This window comes from Elephas maximus, chromosome 10 (genome assembly GCF_024166365.1).
Source record: "Elephas maximus indicus isolate mEleMax1 chromosome 10, mEleMax1 primary haplotype, whole genome shotgun sequence".
Classification (NCBI taxonomy): Eukaryota; Metazoa; Chordata; class Mammalia; order Proboscidea; family Elephantidae; genus Elephas; species Elephas maximus.
The window spans coordinates 73,377,366-73,404,904 of NC_064828.1; the positions used below are offsets into that span (position 1 = coordinate 73,377,366).

Genomic DNA, 27,539 nt, shown 5'->3' on the forward strand with positions numbered 1-27,539 from the left:
AAATATTTGGTAATTGAAAAATAGCATCTCATTGTTTTTATACATTTGTTAAATGTAAATTTATTAATAAGAATAATACGATCTCATGAGAACATATTTTAACAAAATGAGGTAGGCTTTTCCTAAGGGGTAGTTATAATGGTTATAAGTTGGGCATATATACGTATGTGTGTGTATGTGTGTGTGTGTGTGCACAAGCACAAACTCTGGAGTCCTGTACCTAAGATAGAACTTTTTTTTTTCTAATAGGTCTTGGTATCTTAATGGACAAACACTACTTACAATTATTTGCATTGCTATTGTGTTCCCTCTTGCACTTCTTCCCAAAATAGGTAAGTCTTGTAAAAAGAAGACATGATTTGTTTAAAAGAAAGAGAATATTAAGGAACTTTTAAATTTCATAGTACCACATTTTTAGCAAAAGGGCGGTGGTTGTGAATAATTTTAAACTTGGCTTTATTTTGAGTTTTTCAGCCTTCAGTCCTGCCTAGTTAACCTAGGACTTGATTTGCAGTAGTATTTTGTCTGCCCCACTAAAATAAAATCTTTACAGCGGAACATTAAAGGAGCAGCCTTTTCTTACAGCGTACCATTAGTGGTAAGCCAGTTCCAATTCTGCTCTACAGAGCTCCATAAATGATCTGTGACAGATAGTTGGAATGTTGTTATTCTGAGCCCTAAGCCCCAGATACCAAGCACTGTAATAGAAAACATGCCCAAGATGTATAGCTTTAGCTGTATGTTAAGATCACTTTCCTTATAAATTGCATTTTATTTTACTGTTATTTTACAGGCTTCCTTGGCTACACAAGTAGTTTATCATTTTTCTTTATGGTGTTCTTTGCTCTTGTGGTAAGTTTAAAATATAGTGCGTTGCTTATCTCACTAAAATTGGGCTCATTGTGTAAATGTCTTTTTTTTTCCTCTTGACTCTGCTTTGTGTTGGGAAGGGTATCCTATTTTATTTCAATGTGTTATTTATTGAAAGTACTTTTGGTTCACAAAATTATTTTCCTTTATCTATTTTGAAAAACCTTAGAACAGCATTTCAAATTCACCATCTCTAGAGATGAAAGCAAACCAAAATCTGTTAAAACTTAGAAAGAGTATAATTTTTGTGTAGGTTGTATATAAATTTATTTCTTTACAGTAGTGTGTCTGTGTGTGTATATTCAGGCATAAGAATCAGGCTGTTTCTAGTCAATAAAACCAATTTGATACCAGTCATCTTAATTTTGAAAGTCTGTTCCATTAATGAAACCAGAGCTTCTAGGATTTAGCCATTGAGGGGAGCTAGTAAGAACTGGGGTGCCTAAGTTCTCCTATCTGGTCTGGCTTATTCAGCATAGATAAGCTCTCATTAAAAGACTAATGCAAAGAAATACTTTTCTCACATATAGAACATATTTTTCTCATTTTAAACTAGTTCATTTTTATTATAACATAAGAAAAATATTTATCAAATGATAAATTTAACTTATTTTTATGTTTACAAAACAATTTAAAAATAAAAGGGAATTTGAGTTTCAAATTTCCTTTTAATTCTTCTAAAACAGGTAGTAACATCCTAAAGACAGTATCTTTGTGTGAAATTTTGACAAAAATCCTATTTCTCTTTCCATAGCATTTTATTCCACAGTTAATGTTTAAATGTCAAACCTTAAGTAAGATTAAACATTTTAAACTTGCCAAGAAGATACTTAGCCAAATGGCCTTTTCACAAGCTTGGTTAAACTCTCACTTGTTACTGAGAAATGAATTAAAGAAAACTGCCATACATAAGAGCAAGACAAGACATCAGTAGTTAAGCCACATTATAGTACCAGATTTCGGAGCTGTCAAAACAATCTAGGATGCATTTAAGTTTGGCTAAACTATCTTCTGAGATATAGGGATAAACAACTTTAGATTACTTAAATATTATATGGACGGGACCCTGGTTTCAGTGTGCATAATTAATAACCTTAAAGCTAAAACAGAAACTTAACAGTGTTTGCATTTACTGTAACCCTTTGTTGAATTTATCAACATTAAAATCATTGTCCTTCTCCAAAATTATCTGACTTGTATCTTAAAAATAAGTGAATTGAGTATACACTTTCTTGGTTCCATGTTGAAGAGGGAAACCTTGTAAATATTTTCATCATAATTATTAGGTATGGCCTACATATGAAAATGAACATATGAATATGAAAGAGAATCAATGTAAGATACCAAATTTTTCCCTCACAGATAATTGGCAATCCAAGTGTTGCATAGGTAGAAGTAATTTCATTTTCACAGCCAATAATTTTGAAGCAGATGACATATATGGGTATGATATGTCTACCGTAGTTTACACAGTATTCATTTCCGTCATTGACAGATACTCTTTAATTCGATGCAGATTCTACTGTGGCAGTCATATGGAAATAATACCCGTATTCTAGCATATATAATAATGCTTTACAAACCGTCTGCTCAGATTATTTTCCCTGTGAGCACAATTTAAATTTGGCTGATAATGGGACAATGACGAGCACTCTGTATACTTTAATGCTATTTGTAATTGGCATACCTCTCTTAGAATCTCTAAGTGTTAAATTTTGAAATACATAAAACCAACCAAATCTGAAGAACTAAGGAGAGAGAGCAGCACTTATAAATCAGAAATCCCTGAGCTCCCCTTTTGCATAAGGTCTCTACTTATTTCTGCCCGTGACCTTTTCCAGATAAAACTGTGCTCCATAGGGTTTTCAGTGGCTGAGTTTTTTGGAAGTAGATCACCAGGCCTTTCTTACAGGATGTCTCTAGGTGGATTCAAACTGCCAACCTTTCAGTTAGCAACCAAACACATTATGCACATGACTACTAGCTGAAAGATTGGCAGTTTGAGCCCACCCAGAGATGCCTTGGAAGACAGGACTGACGATCTGCTTCCAAAAGGTCACAGCCTTGAAAACTCTGTGGACCAGTTTTACTCTGCACACATGGGGCCACCGTGAGTTGGAATTGATTCAACAGCAACTAACAACAACAACAACAGCCATTCAGGGACTTTTGGCATATAGTAAGTGCTCAATAAGTGATTGTTGCTGCCACCACCTCTGCTAAAACCAAAACCAGTTGCCATTGAATTCATTCTGACTCATGGCGATCCATCTGTATCAGAGTAGAACTGTGCTCCATAGGGATTTCAATGGCAGATTTTTCAGTAGTAGATTGCCAAACTTTTCTTTCATATTGCCCCCTGGGTAGACTTGAACCTCCAGCCTTTTGCTTACCAGCTGAGCACATTACCTGTTTGCACCACCCAGGGACTCTCCCACCTCAGCTAGTAAGGGAAAAAATGAGAAAGTAAATATGGAGCAGGGCTGAAGAGGGAAGCCAGTAACAACTGTACTTTTCCAGCTTCTCCACCCTGTTCTCATTACTATTTTGAAAACCTATCAGAAAAAAGATTGTGAGATTATTGTTTTGATTTTTTTCTTTCCTTTTGTTAAGTTGATCATTTAAATTTATTTCATATTAAAAATGTACCTGGAAATGTCAAAGCAACCTACCCATTTTATCCTTATAACTCGTTTTTTCCCCCTTGGTGAGGGTTTTAATTAAGAGTAATTCTTTACTCCACTCATTAATTTAATCCTAAAAGTAGATATTTCCCTTAAATTTGCTTTATCACTGTAACATTTTTTATTGCATTAGTTAAAATCCAAAATAAGACAAATGCTAAATAGGAATCGGAATAGTGTTTTACTTATTAGTCTCCTACAAAGGACAAATGCTTTATTTTCCTTTGCCCCTTTGTACACTGGGTTTCAGCCTGAAGCAAACATTTACAGCATAATTATGTGCCCTGAAACAACGGCAAAAATGGTAATGTTGACACAACCACAACTATAGGTCTGGGAGCAGGTTGGCCACAATTAAGAGTAAAATCCTGAAATGTTTTCATTGATTGTTTCTGGGAAACATCTCTCTGGATTTCTTTTAATTTTTTTTTTTTAATTGATTTTTACCACCTGGGATTCCCTAGCTGTGTGCTCTTATTCTTAGCCAGCTTTCTCCGTAGTCACTAAAACTAATACAAATCTGAAGAACTGAGGGCAGGAGAGGGGGTGGCGCAGCACTTATTAATTAGAAATCTCTGAGCTCCCTTTGAGTAAAGTCTCTACTTACTTCTTCATGGGGCCTTTTCCAGAACTGCTATTAATATTTTTCTAAATGGTACCGATGGCAGGTCTACAAATAACCATATTTTTTGTACTGTTGTCACTGAAAACATCGTGTTCCCATTTTGAGTTGGATCTTTTTTGTTTGTTTTTAATGCCTTGATGCTATTAGGGTTTTAAGAGTTGACATGAGAGTTTACTGGGGACATCCCCACTGGACAGGTGTGCATCACCCCCCCATCCCCCACACGTGACCATATGTTCTTTCTTCTGTTGAATGATGATCCCAATCTAACTCGCCCTGTTTAAATATAAACTGGGGGAAATCATATGAGCAAAGGCTCTTCTGTTAGCATCTTATTTGGTATGGCGGTAGATTTATTTAAAATAAAGCTGATCTATTTGAAATTGATCTCTTTTCATAATTTTTTAAGAAAAAATTTGAGCGCTGACTTTATTTATTTTTCTAGGTAATAATTAAAAAATGGTTCATTCCTTGTCCTCTGCCATTAAATTTTACAGAGGAATATTTCCAGGTAATACCTTGTATTTTCTTTTAAGCTAAAAAGAAAAAAAAAATCAGACTAATGATTAATTTCTAATTAATAAAAACATGATGGTTATATTGTATTTGGGAACATTGTTTTGAAATGTTTTTACTTGAAAGCCTGTAATAATAAATTTATCGTTTTTGTTGATGTATTCTGACTCTTAATCGCTGTTGGTTTTTCTTCCCCCCCCCCAATCCTCTTAAACAGATTTCCAATGCTACAGATGATTGTAAACCAAAGCTCTTTCATTTCTCCAAAGAGGTGTGTAAGTTATTAACAGATACTTTGGTTGATTTTTCACATTTCAGGTTTTAAAAGATTTGTGTAACAGAGTCTCTTAGGTCTTTGTAACTGTAGCTAATTAATTTTCATGAAAGTGCTAAGTATAGGGCTGCCTACCAGAAGAATAATTTTATTTGACACAGGGTGGCCCATTATGAAACAGCCACTTTTTTTTTTTTTTCTTGGCATGTCTTTAAATGGAGCCCGGTTTAAAAGGGCACTGCTTAAGAGAACAGATTGACAGAATGTCTGCTCTGGCCAGTAAGGTCCTCTGTGGATACAGACTTCCTGTTACCCTCTAGACTTGTAAAACTAAAAAAAAACAAAAACTCCTCCCTTGTGAGTAGTAGAACCTTGATCTGTAGCTAAACGGCTTAATCATTGAACCAGTGAATTGAGTAATGCCAATATGTCTCCTGGCCGACATTCGAAAGTTGAAATTTATGATGCCTGGAGCGGAGAAGAGAAGACCAAACCCCTAAGACCCCAGGATACCCTACTTCTCTATCCACAAACTGGAAATACCTGCAAGAGCCCCTGAAAGTCAACAGAGGAGACAGGAATTGTGATCTGGATCTGTGTCTCTGCTTTACCGTTCTAGAAGAGCATGAAGTTCTTCATGTTGCTGAAGTATCTTCATCAGTACTTTCGATTCTGCTGAAATGTTAGTTTGTAGGTCACAGATACTCTTTCCACTTATGTACAGCTCTGTTAGTGTAGACTGTTAGTGTGGTCACTCCTCCATGCAACCTTTCCTTCTGATCCTTAGTTTTTAATGTTTCCAGCCCCACAGGGAGGTTACCACATCTCTTACGTGGTAAAGACTTCCATGTGCCTTAAAATCTAGGTAGGGTAATTGACAAGCCAGGAAATTGCGTAATATATGAAACAGAAAATTTGTGAATCAAACTCTCATTTCCCTAATCCAGCCTCAGGAAACACTATAGCTTCCTTCCTCCCAGTCTTCCTCAGATATTTTAGTAGTCTAGGCTTTATGTCACAAGATATATCTTTAGTCATCTGGAACTTCTTTTGCTGAAGAGCCTAGAGTTGGTTAGGGGGAAGTTTTTTTGGAGCAAAAAAGAGAAAGTAAATCACCATCCATTTTGCAGAGACAGTGTTTTATTTAGATGGTACCATTGGTTTGTTTTGTTAACTTCCTCTGGCTCTTGTTGTATATTCTAATTAAAAACAAACAAACTTACTCTGGATCGCTCAGAATTTCTAAGTCTAGGGCAGACGTTCATTCTTATTAAAAAAGATCCTAGTCAGAGATCATGGGAATACTAAAATGTGATTAATATTTTCAATATTTCCTGTACATTGTATTGAAGAAAGCAGGTTCGAAGGCTTTAACTATTATTGTTTTTTAGGATAATGAAATCTATTTAAGTTGCATACATTAGGAAAGGCTGGGAATTACAATAAGAACAAAATGTTTTTATTTTTATCTTACCTAAGTACTATTTATCCTACCTAAATTATTTTCAGGAGTCCTTTTTTTTTTTTCGGTGGCACCAGAAGGTGGGCTGTTGGAATCCACCAGCCACTCCAAGGGAGAAAGATGTGGCAATCTGCTTCCATAAAGATTTACAGCCTTGAAAACCCCATGGGGTAGTTCTACCCCGTCCTTTAGGGTTGCCATGAGTCAGAACCAACTTGATGGCAATGGGTTTGGTTTTTTTTTTGTTTTAAATTACTTTTATCTTGCCCAAATAATATAGAAGAATCAGTGATGTAGATAAACTAAAATTGTGGTTTTTTTGGACTATGGATGGATATTTAACTTAATCCGGTAGTACAAAATCTGTTGTATTGTTAGCGAAAGCACCATGGTATGGGAGGGGAGCCAAGAAATATTCTGGCTAGTACAGGCAAGCCAACAATCAAGTCAGACATTAGCTGTTGGCCAAACTGTATCTCTCTTAATTTAAAAAAAAAAAAAAAACTTATAAAGACATGATTCATGAAGGATGAAATAAATGTAACCAAATTTATTTTTTTTAAATAACTGAGTTTGCTATCAAATGAAATAATGCTTTCAACAGAGTAGCATGTAGTAATTTCATCTTTTTTTTTTTTATTATTTTTAGAGTGCTTACGCCATACCAACCATGGCTTTTTCATTTCTCTGCCATACCTCAATATTGCCCATATACTGTGAACTTCAAAGGTACTACAGAATCCTGGAATATTTTAAATACATTAAATATGTCTTTTTAACCCCAAGGACTTTCAAATTGGGTGGCATTTTCCTTTATGAATTCTTTCTTCCCATCACTGGGTTCTAAATGTTAGTTTAAAAAAAACAAAAACAAATAAACCCAAAGTTAGTTTTGTCCAAGTTGAGTATGCCACCTGGAAGTGTAATCTTTGTGTAGTGATTTCGAATCAGGGATTCTAGTGTATAGTTAGTAACGATCTGGGTTTGAGTGGTTAAGAAATTCTCTTGACTGGGTTGGGAGGTATTTGTTTCTTTAGGTATAATTGAGATCACTGATTATACTTTTGCCATTTTTTGTCTTTTAGCCCTTCCAAGAAAAGAATGCAGAATGTAACCAATACAGCAATTGCTTTAAGTTTTCTCATTTATTTTATATCTGCACTCTTTGGGTACCTCACTTTTTATGGTAAGTATATTCTTTAATTATAGATGATGAAACGTTGGCTAAATTGTTATAGAGATGTTCTCACAGCTGAGTATGAACTTTATTTCTACCTCTCATTAGTGAATTAATTTGTTCAGGCTGTCAAATTACAATGCAGTGTGCTGTGGTGGCTCTAGGGGCCTTAAATAATTAATTTGCCTTCTCTTATAAAGGTAAAACAAGTTCAAGATTTATCACTTCTTAAGAAAATTTTCTTAAACACCTAAGTAAAACTTCAAGCTTAGAGACTGTGATGTCTTTCTACAAGAAAAAGATGTTCAATAATGATTCTATTTAATTGAGAATTCGGAAAATTAGACACTAACAGGATATGAGTGGGGTCATTCATCTTAACTGAAAAAGAATAAGTTGAGAACAGAAAAGGTTTTATACTGTACTGTAGTTATACACTTACGTGTAAGAGATCTCTGCCTTCAGACTTAATTATCCCAGGATTCGACAGATATGTATTCTATGATGCACCACCACTTTTCCCCTTAATTAAAAAAAATAAAATTCTTTTAAACTCATAAAATGAAATTCCAATTCTTTTAGTTTTGAAAAATTGCTACTTAGTATTTTTTTTCTTTCTGATAAGAACCCAAAGTAAAATTTAAAACTCTAGAACAAGAAAAAAAAAATTTGTCGGCTCTCATTCAATTTGCAAACATATTTTAACACAAATTACACTCAATTTGTCAAATTCTTGCAGTATCTCAGCAGTGCAATGGATCACTTTTGTATGGCCTTTCTAGCCATGATCTTGTAATTTTTGGTGGGACTATGCAAATAAGGTGCTTGTGGCCCACCAAGGGGATTAGACAACTTGCTAATAATACAACTAAAGTGCATGGTACAATTGTGTGGGTGTGACCATGCAAATAAGATGTATGGAACCCTAATGAGGGGATTGGTCAGTTTTGGCATCCTGCCAGGCTTAAAATGAGCCATCCCAGAGGTGGAAAGGGGAACCTTACCACCACCAAGAAGAAATAGGAACGGAGCATGTCCTTTGGACCTGGACTCCCTACGCTGACAACCTTCTAGACCCAAGAGACAGGGAGAGAGAGCTGTAATGTTGGAGATGGCATGAGACAGCGAGAAGCAGAGGCAGATCCAGGAGATGATGTGAGATGGTGCAGTGGGGTTCCCAGCCCACGGAGCAAAGTGGCTACAGTGGGTGTGCCAACCTATGGAGTGAGAGAGCTGAGCGCCTTCGGGCAGGAGGCTTACTGGCAGAATGGGGTGCTCCTGGGCACTTATTGGTGGAGCTAAAAGAGCTTTGTAACACTTGCCTGAGCAGTGCAGAGGCCAGATTAAGGGGCTGAGGGCGAGAAAGAGGCCTGCCTGTGGACATGGCTTAGAAGCTGTCCTAACCAAAGAACTATATCCTGAGTAGTTGCTGATCCCAAATTGTAAACTGTTACTTCCCTAAGAAACCCCATAACCATGAGTATGGCCTGTGAGTTCTGTGTGGCCATTGCAGTGAATTGTCAAACCCAGCAGAGAAGTAGAGAGTGCCGTGGAATGGACAGCTAGTGTCAGAATTGTAAAAAGGTTGGAAGGTGGAGGTATGCCTGACCTCCACTTCATAGCAATCAGTGCTAATAATTCTCCTCCTCCCTTGTAAAGTTAGACAAGGAGATCCATTGCCCCATGCCGCCATTTTTACAATCTTTATCCCCTGATCTGTAACTTGGGGCTAACTGCATGGGGTTGTATTGAGGAGTAAATGAGTTATATGCAAAATACTTGTTACAGTGTCTGCCATATAGCAAAACCAAAATTCAGTTGCTGTTGAGTTGATTTGACCGCGTGTGTATCACAGTAGAACTGTACACTGTAGGGTTTTCAGTAGCTGATTTTTGAAAGTAGAGGGCCAGGCCTTTTTTCAGGGCACCTCTGAGTAGTCCTCCACAAATGAGAGCCACTGCTGGTAGTGTGTTACTACTACTGATACCATTATTATTGTAATTGTTTTATTATTTCACTTGCTCTATTTTTCAGTGCTGCATTTCTCTTAACTATCTCTAATGAAATTTAATTTAAATAGGATAACATCTCAGGATATGCTGTGAGTGTTATCTTGGAGTTTTCTGTGTGAGAAAGCTGTAATTGTTCTATATAGTCCTTTTCTTGCCATCTCTATATTATTTAAACAGTAATAAAGGCCATCCCTTAATTTAAATCTGCTCTTGTATGTGTATATTCATGCCAGCAACCCCTGGTAGGATGAGACTGGTAGAGCTCTGTGTACACCATTGGGAGAAGCAGTATTGGCAATGGGAGCATGGTGCCCTGCAGGATATACTATAAAGAAAGCTAAAACAGATAGCCATGCTTCTCTTGAAATATATAAGCTCTGGTTTTGGTTGTTGGGGTTGTTGGATTTTATGAAGGCTTGAGCTCAATAAGACTGAGTCAGTAAGATACTGTAGCAGGATCTCTGTTGGGATTCTACAAAGAGTGTAATAGGATAACTGCATATTTTTAGGATTTAAAATTGTCCCTGGCACAAATACTATTGTATTTAGGAATCTTCAATACATAGAGAAAAAGTCCAAAAAAGCAGACCTCATTCTTCTCTACTGGCACAAAATATAAGTAGAACTATCAGGAAAAAACCTGAGAAATAGTTACATGTCTCCAGTATGACTGAGAAATAGTTACATGAATCACCATTAGATGCTTAGGACGTATACTAAATTACATGAAAGATTAGATTCAAAGGGAATGGGAAGAAGGATGGATGTTAATACATTTATCGACCTAATATTCATTAAGTACATTGCCTAACTTAATCCTTGCAACAACCCTGTACGTTGGGTGTAGGTTCATGTAGGTTAAGCATTTTGGCCAGATACATGCAGCTAACAAATGATGGAATTGCGATTTGAATACAGTTCTGTTTGTCTCTAAAGCCAGTGCCTTAATTACTGTGCTGCCTACTCAGGAATTATGCTGTAAAACCCAGCTTTCTCTCATTCCAAGTTTCTGTTAAAGTGAACTGTTGGAAAAACGTGGCTCACTTAAACTCCAGCCATGTCTGTATATCTATCTTCCTACCTATCTACCAGAAACCCTGGTGGTGTAGTGGTTAAGAGGTATGGCTGCTAACCAAAAGGTCAGCAGTTCAAATCCACTGGATGCTCCTTGGAAACACTGTGGGACACTTCTACTCTGTCTTATAAGGCCACTATTAGTCAGAATCAACTCTATGGCAACGGGTTTGGTTTTGTTTTTTTTAACTATCTACCTATTTATCTCTGTTTATCTGCCTATCTGTAATAGTTGTTTGGCCTCAGAGATCACACAGAGGCTAAAGATTTTCATGCATGTAAATGAAAGGTTTCTTAGGATTTGCCTGATTATCAAGTAAACCTGTTGTATTGTCTCTGACTGAATTCCTTTTCTACCAGTGCAAAATCTTCAGGTATCTAAATGTTATATAGTGGAGCGATAGAAAACTAAGAAAAATCACATGCTAGGTAGGTATAGTATTTTTATGCAGATAATGTACACCTTCTATATTTCTTTGCCAACCACACCTCCTTCCAGGTATTGTTGTAAATGTGCTATGCTAATCTTTTTTAAAGCAACATGTAAAAAAAAAAAAAAAAATTGCATAGCAGCACTTACGAAAATACCTGGCGGAGGAAGGGAGGAGTTGGCAAGCAAATGTGGAAGGTATACATTATTTGTGTAAAAATACAGTAAGTAGGTAGGTAGGTAGGTGGAAGATTAGATAGATAGATACATGGACAGACAGACAGATTGATGTAAAAGTTATTCCTTTTCTGAAGGCTGAAAAAGATTCAGATACTGATTTGCTGTTCACAACGGTTTTGTTTTTTTTTTGACTTGTTAAATCATAACCAAGAAAAATCTTTTATGGTATCTTTTTATCATTATAACAGTAATTCTCAGTCTTATGAAAGGAAATTTCTAATTGAGTCTGAAATCTTGTGAAAAGGATTGGTCATAGGTTAAAGTCTTCAAGCCATCTTACAGATGAGCAGTTGGGGCCCAGAGAGGTGCAGTGACTAATCACACAATCAGTGGCATATTTCCTGAATAAAAACCCAGTGTTCTTTCTGCTACTCTGTGATAATCTTTATAAACTTCATGCCCTGTTTGACAATGTGTATTGAACAGGACAGCCTCCTGACTTCAAAGGCATACATAACTTGCAGAGGTCACCATCAGTTTCTTACTAAGATTTGTAGAGATTTGTCTGAATCAGAGAAGCGTGTTTTACTCTATCCCTTACATATGTTAAGGCTCAGCTAAGAACACGGATTTGACTGGCTCAGAAGAAAGGTTTTCATCCTAAGAGGGTAGAAAGTGGGCACGTGACAGGTATTTTGAATTTGTAATAAATCTACTTCTTCAGGCCTCTGAAGCTGCTTGAGATCCTTTATCCCGAACTCCCAAAAAGCCTAGTTTATATCTAAGTTTTGTCAGATTAAAGGACATATAAGTATGTACATAGATTAATAACACTTGCTCTGATTACAGATGTTACAGCATTATATGGCGAGGAAGAGAAAAGTGTTCTTCTGGTGAGCCAGGCCAGTTGTTGCAAAATTGTTGCTGTTAGGTACCATTGAGTTGGTTCCGACCATAGCACCCCTATATACAACAGAACAAAACACTGCCTGGTCCTGCACCATCCTCACAGTCATTGCTATGTTTAAGCCCATTGTTGCAGCCACTGTGTCAATCGATCTCGTTGAGGGTCTTCCTCTTTTTTCACTGACCCTCTACTTTACCAAGCATGATGTCCTTCTCCAGGAATTGATCCCTCCTAATAACATGTCCAAAGTACATGAGACAAAGTCTCACCATTCTTACTTCCAAGGAGCATTCTGGTTGAACTTCTTGGAAGGACACCTGTTCCTTCTTCTGGCAGTCTATGGTATATCCAATATTCTTCTCCAGTACCGTAATTCAAAGGCAGCAATTCTTCAGTCTTCCTTATTCATTGTCAAGCTTTCACATGCATATAAGGCGATTGAAAATACCATGGCTTGAGTCAGGTGCACCTTAGTCCTCAAAGTAACATCTTGTTTTTTTTAACACATTAAAGAGGTCTTTTGCAACTGATTTGCCCAATGCAATGTGTCCTTTGATTTCTTGACTGCTGCTTTCATGGGCTTTGATTGTGGATCCAAGTAAAATGAAATCTTTGACTACTTCATATTTTCTCCATTTATTATGTTGTTGCTTATTGGTCCAGTTGTGAGGGTTTTTGTTTTCTTTATGCAGAGATGTAACCCATACTGAAGGCTGTAGTCTTTATCTTCATTAGTAAGTACCTCAAGTCCTCTTCATTTTCAGCAAGCAAAGTTGTGTCATCTGCGTATTGTAGACTATTAATGAGTCTTCCTCAAATCCTGATGTTGTATTCTTCTTCATATAGTCCAGCTTCTTAGATTATTTGCTCAGCATACAGATATGGTGAAAGGATACAACCCTGATATGCACCTTTCCAGATTTTAAGCCACGCAGTCTCTCCTTGTTCTGTTCAATTGACTGCCTCTTGGCCTATGTACGGGTTCCTCATGAGCACAATTAAGTGTTTTGGAATATCCATTCTTTGCAATCATGATTTGTTATGATCCGCACAGTCGAATGCTTTTGCCTAGTCAATAAAACACAGGTAAGCATCCTTCTGGTAGTCTCTGCTTTCAGCCAAGATCCATCTGATAACAGCAATGATATCCCTCATTCCACTTCTGAATCTGGCTTGAATTTCTGGCAGTTCCCTGTCAAAGTACTACTACAACAACTATTTTTTAATTTATCTTCAGCATAATTTTACTTGTATGTGATGTTAATGATATTGTTCAATAACTTCCACATTCTGTTGGGTCACCTTTCTTTGAATTGGGCACAAATATATGGATCTCTTCCAGTCAGTTGGCCAGGTAGCTGTCTTCCAAATTTCTTGGCAGAGGCAAGTAAGCACTTCCGTTTATTGAGATATCTCAATTGGTATTCTGTCAATTCCTGAGCCTTGTTTTTCACCAGTACCTTCAGTGAAGCTTGGACTTCTTCCTTCATTACCATCAATTCTTGATCATATTCTTCCTCTTGAAATGGTTGAACGTCAACCATTTCTTTTTGGTACAGTGGCTCTGTATTTCTCCCATCTTCTTTTGATGTTTCTGTGGCATTCGATATTTTGCCCATAGAATCCTTCAAAACTGCAACTCGAGACTTGAATGTTTTCTTCAGTTTTTTCAACTTGAGAAACGCTGAATGTGTTCTTTTCTTTTGGCTTTCTAACTCCAGGTCTTTGCACATTTCATTATAATACTTTACTTTGTCTTCCTGAGCCACCCCCTGAAATCTTCTGTTTGGCTCTTTTACTTCATCATTTCTTCATTCGTTTTAGTTACTCCACCTTCAAGAGCAAGTTCCAGAGTCTTTTCTGATATCCGTTTTGGTCTTTTCTTTCTTTCCTGTCTTTTTAATGACCTTTTGCTTTCTTCATGTGGATGCCCTTGATGTCATCCTACAACTCGTCAGGTCTTCGGTCATTAGTGTTCAGTGCATCAAATCTATTCTTGAGATGGTCTCTAAATTCAGAAGGGATATACTCAAGGTTGCAGTTTGGCTCTCGTGGACATCTTTTAATTTTCTTCACCTTCAGCTTGCATATGAGCAATTGATGGTCTGGTCCACAGTCGGCCCCTGGCCTTGTTCTGACTGATGACATTGAGCTTCTCCATGGGCTCTTTACAGAGTTGTGGTCAATTCCATTTCTGTGTATTCCATATGGCGGGGTCCACATGTATAGTTGCCATTTATGTAGTTGAAAAAAGGCATTTCAAATGAATAGTTATCAGAATCTCTAGAGCTCTTTGTTTACAGACTTTTCTTCTACCACCTATGTGTGTGTATGTGCATATACATTTTCTATTAAATGTGTACAGTAGAAATTTTAAGACCCTTAAAAACTGGTATGTTTGCTTTGTTTTTTATTTCTCCCAAAGCACCCTTTCTAAAACATGTACTCTCAAATAAGAAAAGCACAATTCTGTTTTTAAAACAAACGAATCTTTCCCTATGGGGGCAGTGGTGGTTCAGTGGTAGAATTCTCTTCTTCCATGTGGGAGATCCACTTCAATTCCTGGCCAATCCACCTCATGCACAGCCACCACCCTTCTGTCAGTGGAAGCTTACATGTTACTATGATGCTGAACAGGTTTCAGTGGAATTTCCATACTAAGACAGACTAGGAAGAAAAGCCTGGCAATCTGCTTCCAGAAATCAGCTAATGAAAACCCTGTGGTTCACAACGGTCTGATCCCCAACCAATTGTGGGGATGGCACAGACCAGGAAGCATTTCATCACTACGGAGTTATCGTGAATCGGCTTACTCAATGGCAGCTAGCAATAACAACCATCTTTACCCACAAGGCACTGATATGCAATGTTTTTGAGAACCTTCACTCTTCATACCCTTCATCTGGGTTGGGGGAGACATCGTGAGAATGGAAGAACACCATGTGAGGTGTCAGGACAAAGCATGGTCAGCATGTACAAATCCTGTCACAGACTACCATGCTGGCTTACTAAATAAACCATTTCCCTAAGAGTACATTCAGTTTTTTATGAAAGATGAATCCTCATATGAAGTGTTGGTAAAGCATGTAAGGTACACAAAACTCTATGAGAGTCTTAAAAAAAACATTGTAGTATTGAGGAAAATGTACAGACTTTGACACACACACAAAATTTGGGTTTATGGCTCTGCCACTTGGAGTTGAGACCTGTGTATCTCCTATTGTTGTTATAGGGACAGAATTCAACAATACACATGAAAGCACTATAAACAGACAATGTAAATGTTCAAAACGTTCAGATTATGGAAAAGTTTTAAAGAGAGATGTGTGTATATACATTCATTATCATAATTTTAGAGGTTCTGCCTGTATTACTTTCTAATTTCATCTGAAAAAAAGAAGACTGTAGGTTTTAAAAAGATCTTTAACTAATATGTCTGCGTTTCATAGAATAGGAGAAAGGCCAGAGATGGATTTGGTACTGGGAATCCAAAATATAAAAGCCATTTTGTACAAACGAAAATAATTTTGCTATTAATTGATGTCTTAGTGGTTTATAATGTGATCCTTATTATTTTTATTTATTTACAGACAAAGTGGAGTCAGAATTACTACAAGGTTACAGTAAATACTTGCCACATGATCTTATTGTCATGACTGTGAAGTTATGCATACTATTTGCTGTGCTTTTGACAGTCCCTCTAATCCACTTCCCTGTAAGTACCCTTAAAGGTTTTGTTGCATAGTGTAGCGGTTCCCTAATATGGCAACACTAATTCTTTGCAGACCAGAACGTTTGAATTACATTTAGTCCTGTATATCTTATTCATTTGTCAAGTAATTGATTAAAGACCTCATACTTGCATATGGCCCCATGAAAGCACAAAAATAACAGTGAACCACTAAGCTAATTTGTGCTTTTTGAGATTTAGTTTAGATTTATGCTTTCCCACAGCATTGTTTCCAATTTGGAGACTATAGTACTTCTAAAGTCTTGGGGTTGGTTTTTTCTCTTAAATTCTGTATTCTGTTTTCAAAAGAATGCACATGAAGAAAAAGTCGAGTTGACAAAAATAAGCTCCTTCTGGTTTATTATAAATTTATTTTTGCATATGTATTCTAGTTTAATCTTCATCAAAATGTTGTGTTTGCTCTGGAATTATAATTTAATGGGCAAAACGGATTTTCACTCTGCACCGAAATTACTGTGCGTAAGAATCTTAAGAATTTCTGAGAAAATAGAAGCAAAGGCCTTGGGTATAAATGCTTCTGGAGGGATGTTTTGAATCTCTAAACAGTGAGTTCTTTAAGAACTAGGCCTTCAAAGTCCTTTGCCTCCTTGATGTGTAGATTTCGGTGCCAGGCATGCAGTGGGAGCCAGAAAAATATTCTGGGGATGTGACTGTCTGCCGCCCACCTGAGCGTTGAGAAGTGTCGTGAGCTAGTTTTCATATTTACATGCTGTGAAACAGATGATATCAAATAAATTACTAAATGATATTTCTTTCTCATGGCATAGTTTCTTTCCTGTTTTAAACCTTTAGTTCTATTAAAAAAATTTTTTTTCTGTATGATTTAATCAAAATGAGATTTCGTCACACAGTTATTGTTAGTAATTGAAAACATTTTGCAACCTAACAAAAAGTGTGAAAAAAAATTATTAGAATTAAAACAAAATAATTTTTATGAAGCTCATGCAGAGAACTGTATTTCCCAGTTTATGTGTAGGGACACTTCGATACTAGCTTATACCATCTAGAATCTAAACAGTTGAGGCAAGAATATCATGGCTATTTTTATATCATTTGTGTTACTCTAAGCATATATTTTGACTCTGACACTTCCTCTTTGCTTAAATTAGTTTCCTTTTATGTTATACAGGCAAGGAAAGCTTTAATGATGGTATTTTTCTCCAATTTTCCATTCTCATGGATTCGCCATTGTTTGGTCACTCTAGCACTCAATATTATCATTGTTCTGCTTGCAATATATGTTCCTGACATTAGAAATGTATTTGGCGTAGTTGGTAAGTTTTCTATTTAAAAAAATCCACATAATAAAGTGGATAACATGGATAAAATTGTCACACAGCCTCACGTTTGAATCTGGTAACGCACTGTTTTTTTTCTCCTTCCCACTTAAAGGTTCCAGTACATCAACATGTTTGATTTTTGTATTCCCTGGACTGTTTTATCTTAAACTTAGCAGAGAGGATTTCCTATCACAGAAAAAGCTTGGGGTAGGTTGGATTTTTTTTTTCTTTTAGGAATCCTATTTTGAGAATCAATTTATTATCTTATATTAAGTATTTTATCTACATAAAGAAAGATGTATATTATGAAACATAAAGTATGGTATTGGGGTGGGTGGATTTTTAAAAAATACTCTAATTATTTTGTTTTTTCCCCCTCCCCTTATTTCCACAGGCTTGTGTTTTGCTTGTCTTTGGAATCTTAGTTGGGAGTTTTAGTTTAGCACTTATCATTCTTGATTGGATTAATAAATGAAAGAAATATTTTTCCACTTTTATGAAGAATAATTTACTTTCATGTGCAAGAAGAGTGATTCTGGAAGGTCCTTCGGATCCTCTATACGTGGGCTAACATTTTTATAAAAACTAACAGAAAAACAGAACAAAATAGTAGGGAATAGGAGAAAGTGGGAGTATAGCGGGTTTTGTTTGTTTTTGTTTTGTTTGTTGTAAATATAACAACACGTTTGCCATTTCAACATTCTTCAAGTAAGAATTCACCTCCAAATGTTCTTAAATATACCAGGTCTATCTTTTGTTTGCTTGTTTGTTTTCGGTTTTATTGTTTTTTGTTGTTGTATGTAGCATGTTGTGTTTTTGGTTTTTGTTTTGTTTTGGAAATCTGTGTATTAAATTTATGTAAAAAATTGCATCCTAACTTGTGGGTTTATGATGTCAACATCAATGTCTAATAACAATATGTACACAGATTATTCCGCTTGGTATTTTGCCCTGCCTCCAAATCCTATCTAAGAAACTTTTCTGATTTTCCTCTGTTGTTCATTATAAAACTACGACAGTGATTGTGTATTTGAAAGTTCTCTGAGCTTTCTCAGTTTGTCACTAAAACATATGATTTCTTCTTGGCAAGTGGAGACAAATATTGATAATTTATATCATATTTTGTTTGGGAGTTTTAAATCATTTCAGTCTTCCCATTGACATGGCTTATTACTGGTTGGAAACCAGAAGCTAGGGCTCTCCTCCCTGTGACTGTTCTATGTAAAGATCTCTTGTTAGAAGCCTACCAAAGCTGGGGTTTAGCAATAAAAATGTAATCATACCCGGGTGCACATGTAAAGCAGGGAGTTGTGTGCAAAGTGATATTTTGCATATATGGAAATACACACTTTTGCAGGTGCTCCCTTTTGTCCCACTTAGGACACTGGGGCTGAAAAATTGACAACTGAGTTGCTTTTTTGGACTGAGGCACTTTGTCGACAACTTGACAGCAGCATGGTGTAAAGGAAAAAGGCCAAACTTTTGGATCCGAAAGACTTGAGTTCAAATGTGAATGAGCTTAGGCATACTACTTTACCTCTCTGGGCCTCAATTTTCACATCTGTAAAATTGAGATATATTATATAGGGTTGTGTTTTGAGAATTAGATGGGTTTGTATCAATTAAGTGCAGACCAAAACAGGCTTTCTTAATAGATTAGATGTTTATTCCCTTTCTCTGATTTCTTCGTCTGGACCAGTAAAATGAATTTGATTTTAATCAAGGACATGGGAACCATCTTGAATTTCGTCATCTTTCATCTTGTACAAATCTTTCCCTAGCCTTCAGGCACAGGGCCCCACGTGCACGGTTTTAGTGCTTTTCCACAGTTTTACCCCAGCTGTATTCACCTACTAATGCCTTCCTGAAACTAGGCACTTAGCGTGGCCCCAGAGGCACAACCAGGCACGGCCTCCGATATGGCTTCGGGTCAGCCAGAGCCCACCAATCTGATAAGCTATTTCTTGTACTCACTTTTTCTGTTAATGAAATTATGGATCCACATACAAATAGGAGTTCAGCTGCTTAAATAAATCTAACTCCAGTAATACTAAAATAATTCTAAATCTGCAGCAGATGCAAGGGTGCCCCCTGGGGCAAATGTTAAGTGTGATGACAGCTGGGCATCAATTAATACATTTGTCACCTGCTCATAGGGTAGATCATGGAAGGTCTGACAAAGGGACGAATAACCTATTGAACACTCTGCACAAAACTTAGTTAAAATGAAAAGAAATTGTTTGTGGAGTTCATTTTCAGTTTAACAGTCTGCTGTACATAGTTGTGTATTTGGAGTCACAGCTTTCCCTGTCTTATGGTAAAAACAGTGCCCCCCTCACCAGGATTACCAAAAAACCATATTCAAGTACTCCTCAGCATTTTTCCTGCAAAATGTAGGCCTTCTCACTCTGGGCTTGAAGTTCATAATTTATTGAGTAATAACGATTTAAAATAAAACCAAGTAAAGCACAGAACATTTGCTTTTTTTTTTTTTTTTTTTTTAACATTTGGAGACTAGTTCGCTAAATTAAAGGCTTGAAGTGCTAAGAATATAAATTACTTCTATATATTGAGGGTAAATGTTTAAAATGTACTTTTTAAAAATTTTTAAATGGAATGTTTACTCAGGAGCTAAGCATTTAAATGGTTAAAAGAAGCCTTTGAAGTTAACACTCCATTAAGATGAATGGGGATAATTCACACCTCTGCTGGTGTGGTATTATTTCTGTCTGGCTGCAGAGAAAACAAGACAGCAGTACCTTGATTTACTATGTGAAGGCCCTGTAAACACCCAAGGTCTGGAAATCTTTGAGGGTTTTTTTTTTTTTCTTCTTCTTTTCCATGTAGAAGTAGGATCTGAAATTCATCACAGTCTAACCCTAGGTATACCAAAAAACCAAACCCAGTGCCGTTCAGTCAATTCCAACACCTAGCAACCCTATAGGACAGAGTAGAACTGCTCCATAGAGTTTCCAAGGAGCACCTGGCGGATTTGAACTGCTGACCCTTTGGTTAGCAGCCGTAGCACTTAACCGCTACGCCACCAGGGTTTCCAATCTAGGTATAGAATTGAAATATTGAAAGTACCATAGATTCTCTACTATCTGGCAATTCCATATCTGACATTTGCTGGGTAGCAAGCTACCAGATCACCCCAACCCAGCTGGCTTTGTTTGCTCCTGTATTGTAGCGCTTCTTCCTGCTGTATCATCTTTTAAGCTTAAGTTTAGTAGCTTGTTTTTCCATTTACCAATGGGAAAACAGAAACATAACTATCGGTTTTCAAGTAAACTTTATACTTCTTTAAATGAATTATGAACTAATCATTGGCCTTCACAGTTCTTGTAAATACTCCTAAAAACATTTTTAACTTTGCAAAATCTCATGTTCTATGCTTGCGTACATATTAAGGGTTCACCTTTAAGAACTTTTCTTTCTCCTTCCCCATATACATGGGGAACAAAGTGAGCAGAGATCAGTTGGGAAGCACTAATTTCTTTCTCAAAGTGTCTGCAATTCATAGCAGTACTATTTTGTGTTTGAAATGTATATGCCACCCATTGGTGGAGATGCTACAGCCACTTGACCCTGAAAATGTTTCATTTTAGAGCCTAGGAATAAGGTTATCTTAGCAGAAATGAAATGGTGAGCATTGCATGAGATGTTAATGAATTAGGAAGATCTCTTTTTAAGTGAAACAATTTTCTTTTCTCCGTTCTCTGCCCTGTGTGTTTGCAGAATCAGGTTACTGGATAACCTGTGGGTAGCTGGGTGTGGAGAGTATTCCTCTGTGGGCTATCTCTAGTGCTGACATTGCCGGTAAGGTAGACAGAAATGGAAAGTAGATGCTTGAAACAAAGGGACTCAAACTGAATTAATTTTATCCTGTTTTTCTTTTCTTGGCATGTTGACAACTCTCTGGCTATGTTAGAATTAGTCCTATGTTAGACATACTTTGCTCCCTTTAAATTTCTCTACCTGGATTTTGAGTGTCACACCTTTTGGCTTTAGAACTTCTAAGAGCCTTTTATTTTTATAGTATGGGAAATTTGTTCTTCCAAACACACTATTTATTCATTCTTCTACCAGTAATCCTCGTATAGTTAATAGTCTTTCCAAATGAAGTGGGAAAAACAGAAAACAAAATGTTGCTGAAAGATGAGTAAATCATTGCAATTACAATTCTGTCTTTTTGTTTCTCACCCTTCCTGAACAATCTGTTGTATGTCTTTACTATAATTGTGATCCAGTGTCCTAGTTTGCCAGCCTGTCAATCAAGACAAGCAATTAGGAGGAGCAGGAAGACTCATTTTGGCTGATGGCCAGGTGGACAGGTGGGAATGAGAGGTTTACTTGCCTATGGGACAAAGTAAATGGGTGGAGAGGGAAATTGAGTTGCGGGAGCAAGGGGGGACAGATGGATGAAAAAGACATTGTAATATGGGATGCTATAAAGAAAAAAAGACTATTGCAGAGAAAGCATTTCACTTGTTTGAATGTGTTTTTGTCTAATGTGGATCAGTGGGCTGATGTACAACACAAGCAAAGGGGCTGGCTAATTCGTTCAGCAAATATTTACTGAGCATATATTATGTGCCGAGAGTTGTGCTAGTCCTAGGATTGTGAAGCAAATCTGGGTTTAGTATTTTGAATGGATGGAAGAAGGTCAGTCTAAAAATAATGTGATAATGATGAGCTATCACTTCTATGTGTGAACCAGGCACTATGTCAAGTGCATTATCTCATGTAATCTGAGGTAGGTACAACCTGAGGTATACAGTTATATTCCCTACTTAATAGATTAGAAATTAAAGTTCAGAGAAGTTATGAAGTTAACAAGATCTAGGTTCACATATCCAGAATGCAAAATTAAGTTTGACCATAAAGCCTATGTGCTTAATTGTCATGTTAATAATTAAGTATACCCAACTAGGAGTATTTTCTACAGAAGGGTTCTGCTAAGAGTAGGTACATGGTCAATATTGACTATGCTGAAGGCTGCTTTATTAATCTAAAATATTATACTTAAGTCTGTTCTATCATACCAGCCAGATAGCATATGGGCCCACTTTGTGGCCTTTGAGTCATGGTTTATTGCCATAACATTATGTTTTTTCTTTGTTAAGTGTTTCAGAGCCAATTCTGGACAAAGGAAAGATGTATGGGTTTTAAATTAGGACAGAAATCTGTTCCAATATATGTCAATCAGACTTTGAGGAAACCTGGATGCCTTGAAATGTCAGAAATCCAATTTTCTGTGTTTTCTTATTCTCTACAAATATAATTTTTAAAAATTCAAGTATAGCTCAAATCATCAATAATTTAACTCAGAGTTTCTAAGACTCTTAGATTTCTTTTGAATCTTTAGAACTGCAAAATAAGTTTTGGGGACATTTATAAGGTTGCCAACTTTTTATTTTGCAAAAATAAAAAGGACATTAAAAAAATTGCCATCTATCAGGAAGACAAACTAAAGTATTATAATGACATGTGCAAAGACCTGGCAATGGAAAACCAAAAGGGAAGAACATGCTCAGCATTTCTCAAGCTGAAAGAACTGAATCAAAAATTCAAGCCTCGATAAGGGGACCTCTAAGTCAATTGGCATAATAAACTCTATTATGATAACATTCTGCATCCCACTTAGAAGTGTGGTGTCTGGGGTCTTAAATGCTAACAAGCAGCCATCTAAGATGCATCAATTGGTCTCAACCCATCTGGATCAAAGGAGAATGAAGAACACCAAGGTCACACGATAACTATGAGCCCGAGACAGAAAGGGCCACATGAACTAGAGACTTACATCATCCTGAGACCGGAAGAACTAGATGGTGCCCGGCCACAACCGATGACTGCCCTGACAGGGAACACAACAGAGAACTCCTGAGGGAGCAGGAGAACAGTGGGATGCAGACCCCAGATTCTCATAAAAAGACCAGACTTAATGGTCTGACTGAGACTAGAAGAATCCCGGCGGTCATGGTCCCCAAACCTTCTGATGGCCCAGGACAGGAACCATTCCCGAAGACTACTCATCAGACATGGGAGGGACTGGACAACGGGCTGAAGAGAGATGCTGATGAAGAGTGAGCTACTTGTATCAGGTGGACACTTGAGACTGTATTGGCATCTCCTGCCTGGAGGGGAGATGGGAGGGTAGAGAGGGTTAGAAACTGGCAAAAGGGTCACGAAAGGAGAGACTGGAAGAAGGGAGCGGGCTGACTCATTAGGGGGAGAGTAAATGGGAGTATGTAGTAAGGTGTATATAAGCTTACATGTGACAGACTGACGATTTGTAAACTTTCACTTAAAGCACAATAAAAATTATTTAAAAAAAATTCACGCCTCGAGTTGCAATATTGAAGGATTTCATGGAAAAATATTATTTCTACAAAAACACTCAAGTAGACACTAGGATGTATGTTTTACAAATGAGAAAACTCTGAGGTTTACTGGCCTGAGGAACTGGTCTAAGATGAAAAATCTTATAAGTAGTGGAGATGGGACTGAAATATGAGTTTGACTATTCCAAAAGCTTATGCCCCTTAACCATTGTTACTATTAAACACAGTGTTTAAAAAAAAAAAATAGCCATCTATCATCACCATCCTTTAATATAAAAAATTAAGAAAGGTCATACTATAAGAAAACACAATTCTTTAAATTCAACAGACCTAGATTTGTGAAAAACTTGTTGCGTGGTCCTTATATTTCTTATCAAGGACCAAAGAAACTTTCTCATGGACCAACATTTATAAACTACCAGTCTAAATAACTAGTTTATGTTTAAAAAAAATTTATTAAAGATTTCACCTCTAGGCCTATTGACTTCAGTCATCTTATATTTGGAAAGAAGGATATATAAATACAGATCTTGGTTACAAAAGTAAGTTAATGACTTAGATGAGTTTTCCTCCAATAATTGCTGATTCTGAACTTTAAAAAAATATCTAAATAATCAATTCTTGTTTAAATATTTACAAAAATTTTGCCAACTTTCCAGGATTTAGAAAAAACACTTGACAGAGCATTTTTACTATAAAACTTCATCAGTTTGTATGTTATATCTAAAGGCAATCAGTAATGATTATACCATGATAATATTTACATTTTACAGGGAAGCAAAATATTTGGAGACCTCCCATGTCCTTGTCTAAAGATTTGTCATTCATTTGCATTCAGATACATTCTTTGCTTTCATTCACCCAGAATAGTTCTCAACTAACTCATTACCTAACCAGACTAAATAGAGTTGCATTCGTGCATCTTAATGTCAGTGTAAAAATGGTTTTCCCAATTTTTTTCTTTTCAATCAAATCCTCCAAAAGATGTCTAATCACTCCCAGACTTAGCTACTTAAACATTTCAGTGTTGCCACTTCTGTGGTAAAACAAAAAGAAACTTGCTTTCAGTACATCAGAGGGCCATACTTGAGCAACCTAGAACTTTACTCTGGTGAGGTAAAATTCTTGTACTCTATTTACAGCCTCATTTGTCAGTGGATGCTTTTGCCTGTCACATAAGTATATAGCATTGCCAGTATAGATGGTATGCTTTAGTTAGTAAACCACTCCTGGAGTGTATAATCCTACAGAGGTGACTTGAATTGCAATATCCTAAAGGACAAGGTTTGGCCATTGTGTGTGCCGTGTACATACAACACCATCAGTAGTGCTCATTGAATGACACAGTTTGGTGAGTGACAAGGACAGTAAAAGCTATGCTGGGCAAGTTCATAGGGGTAGGAGCTCACTGCCTTCCAGGGTGAATGGGCAAGTTTTCGTGGAGGAAGTAATTGCAGAAGTAAATTTGAAGGATAACCAAAGTAGAGATGAGAATGTGATGGAGACTTAGAAAAAAAATACTAAAAAAGGTACAGGAAAATGTAGGGTGTATTTTGGAAGTGAAAAACATTGTGCCTGAAAGAATGACTTAATGGCAGTTTGAGAAATACAGCTGAAGCATCATGGTTGTAGAGAACCCTGAAAGTCAGGCTAAGTCTGGACTTCATATCAAGCAGGAAGTAGGTCTCCATTGAAGGCCTTTGAGCAAGATATAATCAAAAATAGTGGCAGAGAAAGATTAATTGCCTCTTTGCATTGGACCATAGCCATCATTATCATCTTCCAGAGGTTATATTAAAAAAAAGGGAACAACAAAAACAAAAAAAGCATTTTCAGCCCTCAAGGGCCAGACATCGAAAAACCCATACTTAATTTGTCCCAAAGTCTCAGCTCCAGGGAATGATGAATTTTTATGGGGTTTTGGTAAATCCTTCATGCCGTAGGATCTTATTAGGAACTCTGGCATCTTATGAGATGCCCCATGGATTTCTGCCTCCATGCTTTCCCACAGTCAATTCAATTTTCTCTTTCTTCTTCAGGGCTCCTTATGCTGTTCAAAACCTAACTCAACCCCACGCCCAGCATCTTGATGCTACATTTAATTTCTGTAAATATGACATTCTTGTATATTTATATGCCTAATCACATTAAAAGGCACTGGTCTACCAGCCCCTTTATATCTTTTATCCAGGACCTGCCTCCCATCCGCAGTCCACTCCACCCAACTGAGAGACTTCACAGAAAGCGTAGTACACTTGGTGAGTGTTAATGGTTTAGAGTTTTCCCTGAACAACAAAGGATTTCCTTGAAGCTGAAGTGCTATGGGATCCACGGGGTGTAGATTTTCACTTCTCTTTGGCTTGTTTTCCACCGGCATGGGTAGAACTTCTGCAACAGTCCTCACCAAGAGAGAATTACTTTGTATTCCTCCCTCCTTTTTTTTATTCTTGCTGTCTCCAGTTTCTGTGGACCTGCTTCTGATAATCAGAATAAGGCTATTAACATGGATGTGCACCATGAATATTAAGCATTAAAACAAACGCACACAAAAAAATTTGTTTTATGCAGGCTTAATTTTAAAAAGCCATTTCTTCCTAACTCACATTTTTTCATCTACTCTCTCGTACTTACGACTAACAATGGTGGACACACCCCATCCCTTCCATACACCTAATTCTATCCCTCCAAATTTCATGTTCTCAATGGCATCTGTGCCATCTGACTTGCTTGGGGAGACCCAGGTAAGAGAACTTGTGATGGCAGATGAAAAAAGGCATATATTTATTGCTAAGTCCCAGTCTGATAAAAACCCTAGCACCTGAGGTTTTAGAGCTGCCTGTCTTCCTTGGGAATTGTGCCTTCCAAGAATATATATCAGGTTGTCTGAACTTGCATGTGTAGGCTTTCTGACTGTCACCAGACAGGCTGAGCTTCCAGCTGAGCCTCAGAGCCTTACCTCATGGATGCAAATCAAAACAGCGCTCAGAATCAATCCGGAAAGCATGTCGGGGTGGTTTGACTTGCATGGAGGAGCTTTTGTCGCTGAGTGAAGCCAGCCAAATTCCCTGGGGTCCCCAACCCCCCAGATGTGTGCCTTATAGGGCGTGAGGTCCTGGGCACAAACGGGTGGACATGATTTGAATGCTCATTGCCACAGCTGCTGCACCCTGCGCTGGTCCCTGCCATCGGTTTCCCTCCATTTTACTGCCTCAGAATCCTCTGTGCATGTTAGTGGTTAATACAGCAGCCAGGAGACGCCAGACAGCTCTCGGCACCTGGTTCAAATTTAAGGCTCATTTACACATGATGTCACACATGCATTGTCAGCTCAAGGGAGGTCAGGATGGTTCGTTTTGGGAAGGTTTGCATTGTTGAGTCTTTACAACACTCATGGCTATTAATGCCTTAACCATCTGACTTGGATTTCAGTTTTCTGGCATGAGGTAATTCCAGGCACTAGATTTATATGCTGAATGGGAACCCAGCAATGGTGGCTAATCATGCTGGTTTGCAGATCTTCACCTCTGGAGCCTTGGGATGGAATTACAGGGCCTGATGGCATGTAGCAAATCATGGGGGTTTTGAGCAGGAGGGGAATTAGCCAGACCTGGAAGCAGGGGCCATAGAGGGTGATGTCTGAGCAGGGTCGCCTGATTGAAGAGTAGCAACCAAAGTTGGACAAGAGTCTAGGTACAGAAGCCATAGCAATTACTCTATTTGGGCCAGTGTTTTGGGTCATTACTCAGCACCCTTTTGCTCACCATGCATACAAATCCCAAACCCTTCTATCCAGGTCCAATTCAAGGCCCTCCAAGAAGCCTTTTCTGACCACCTAGCCCACAGTAATTTCTCTATACAATCCCTAAGTACTTATGCTGTGGAGTCGATTCTGACTCATAGCCACCCTATGGGGCAAAGCAGAATTGCTCCATAGGGTTTCCAAGGAGCAGCCA

General features: G+C 37.4%; 1 protein-coding gene across 6 annotated transcripts in view; it reads left to right on the forward strand.

Annotated features, from left to right (window-relative positions):
* The window catches only part of SLC38A6 (solute carrier family 38 member 6), a 74,662-nt gene extending 48,616 nt beyond the window's left edge, over positions 1-26,046 (forward strand). Inside the window, exons 7-17 of one of the 6 annotated variants that reach the window (XM_049899317.1) lie at positions 250-332; positions 794-852; positions 4,625-4,690; positions 4,913-4,966; positions 7,081-7,160; positions 7,517-7,617; positions 15,802-15,926; positions 17,092-17,236; positions 17,355-17,449; positions 21,493-21,576; positions 25,778-26,046. In XM_049899317.1, coding sequence (XP_049755274.1) covers positions 250-332; positions 794-852; positions 4,625-4,690; positions 4,913-4,966; positions 7,081-7,160; positions 7,517-7,617; positions 15,802-15,926; positions 17,092-17,236; positions 17,355-17,449; positions 21,493-21,561 — 877 coding nt within the window. In that variant the 3' untranslated portion in view covers positions 21,562-21,576; positions 25,778-26,046. Of the gene's footprint in view, positions 1-249; positions 333-793; positions 853-4,624; positions 4,691-4,912; positions 4,967-7,080; positions 7,161-7,516; positions 7,618-15,801; positions 15,927-17,091; positions 17,237-17,354; positions 17,450-17,636; positions 23,858-25,777 lie in introns of those variants that run through there. The other 5 variants (XM_049899316.1, XM_049899315.1, XM_049899314.1 and 2 more) reach the window with 5 other exon arrangements.
* The last annotated feature ends 1,493 nt before the right edge of the window (positions 26,047-27,539 follow it).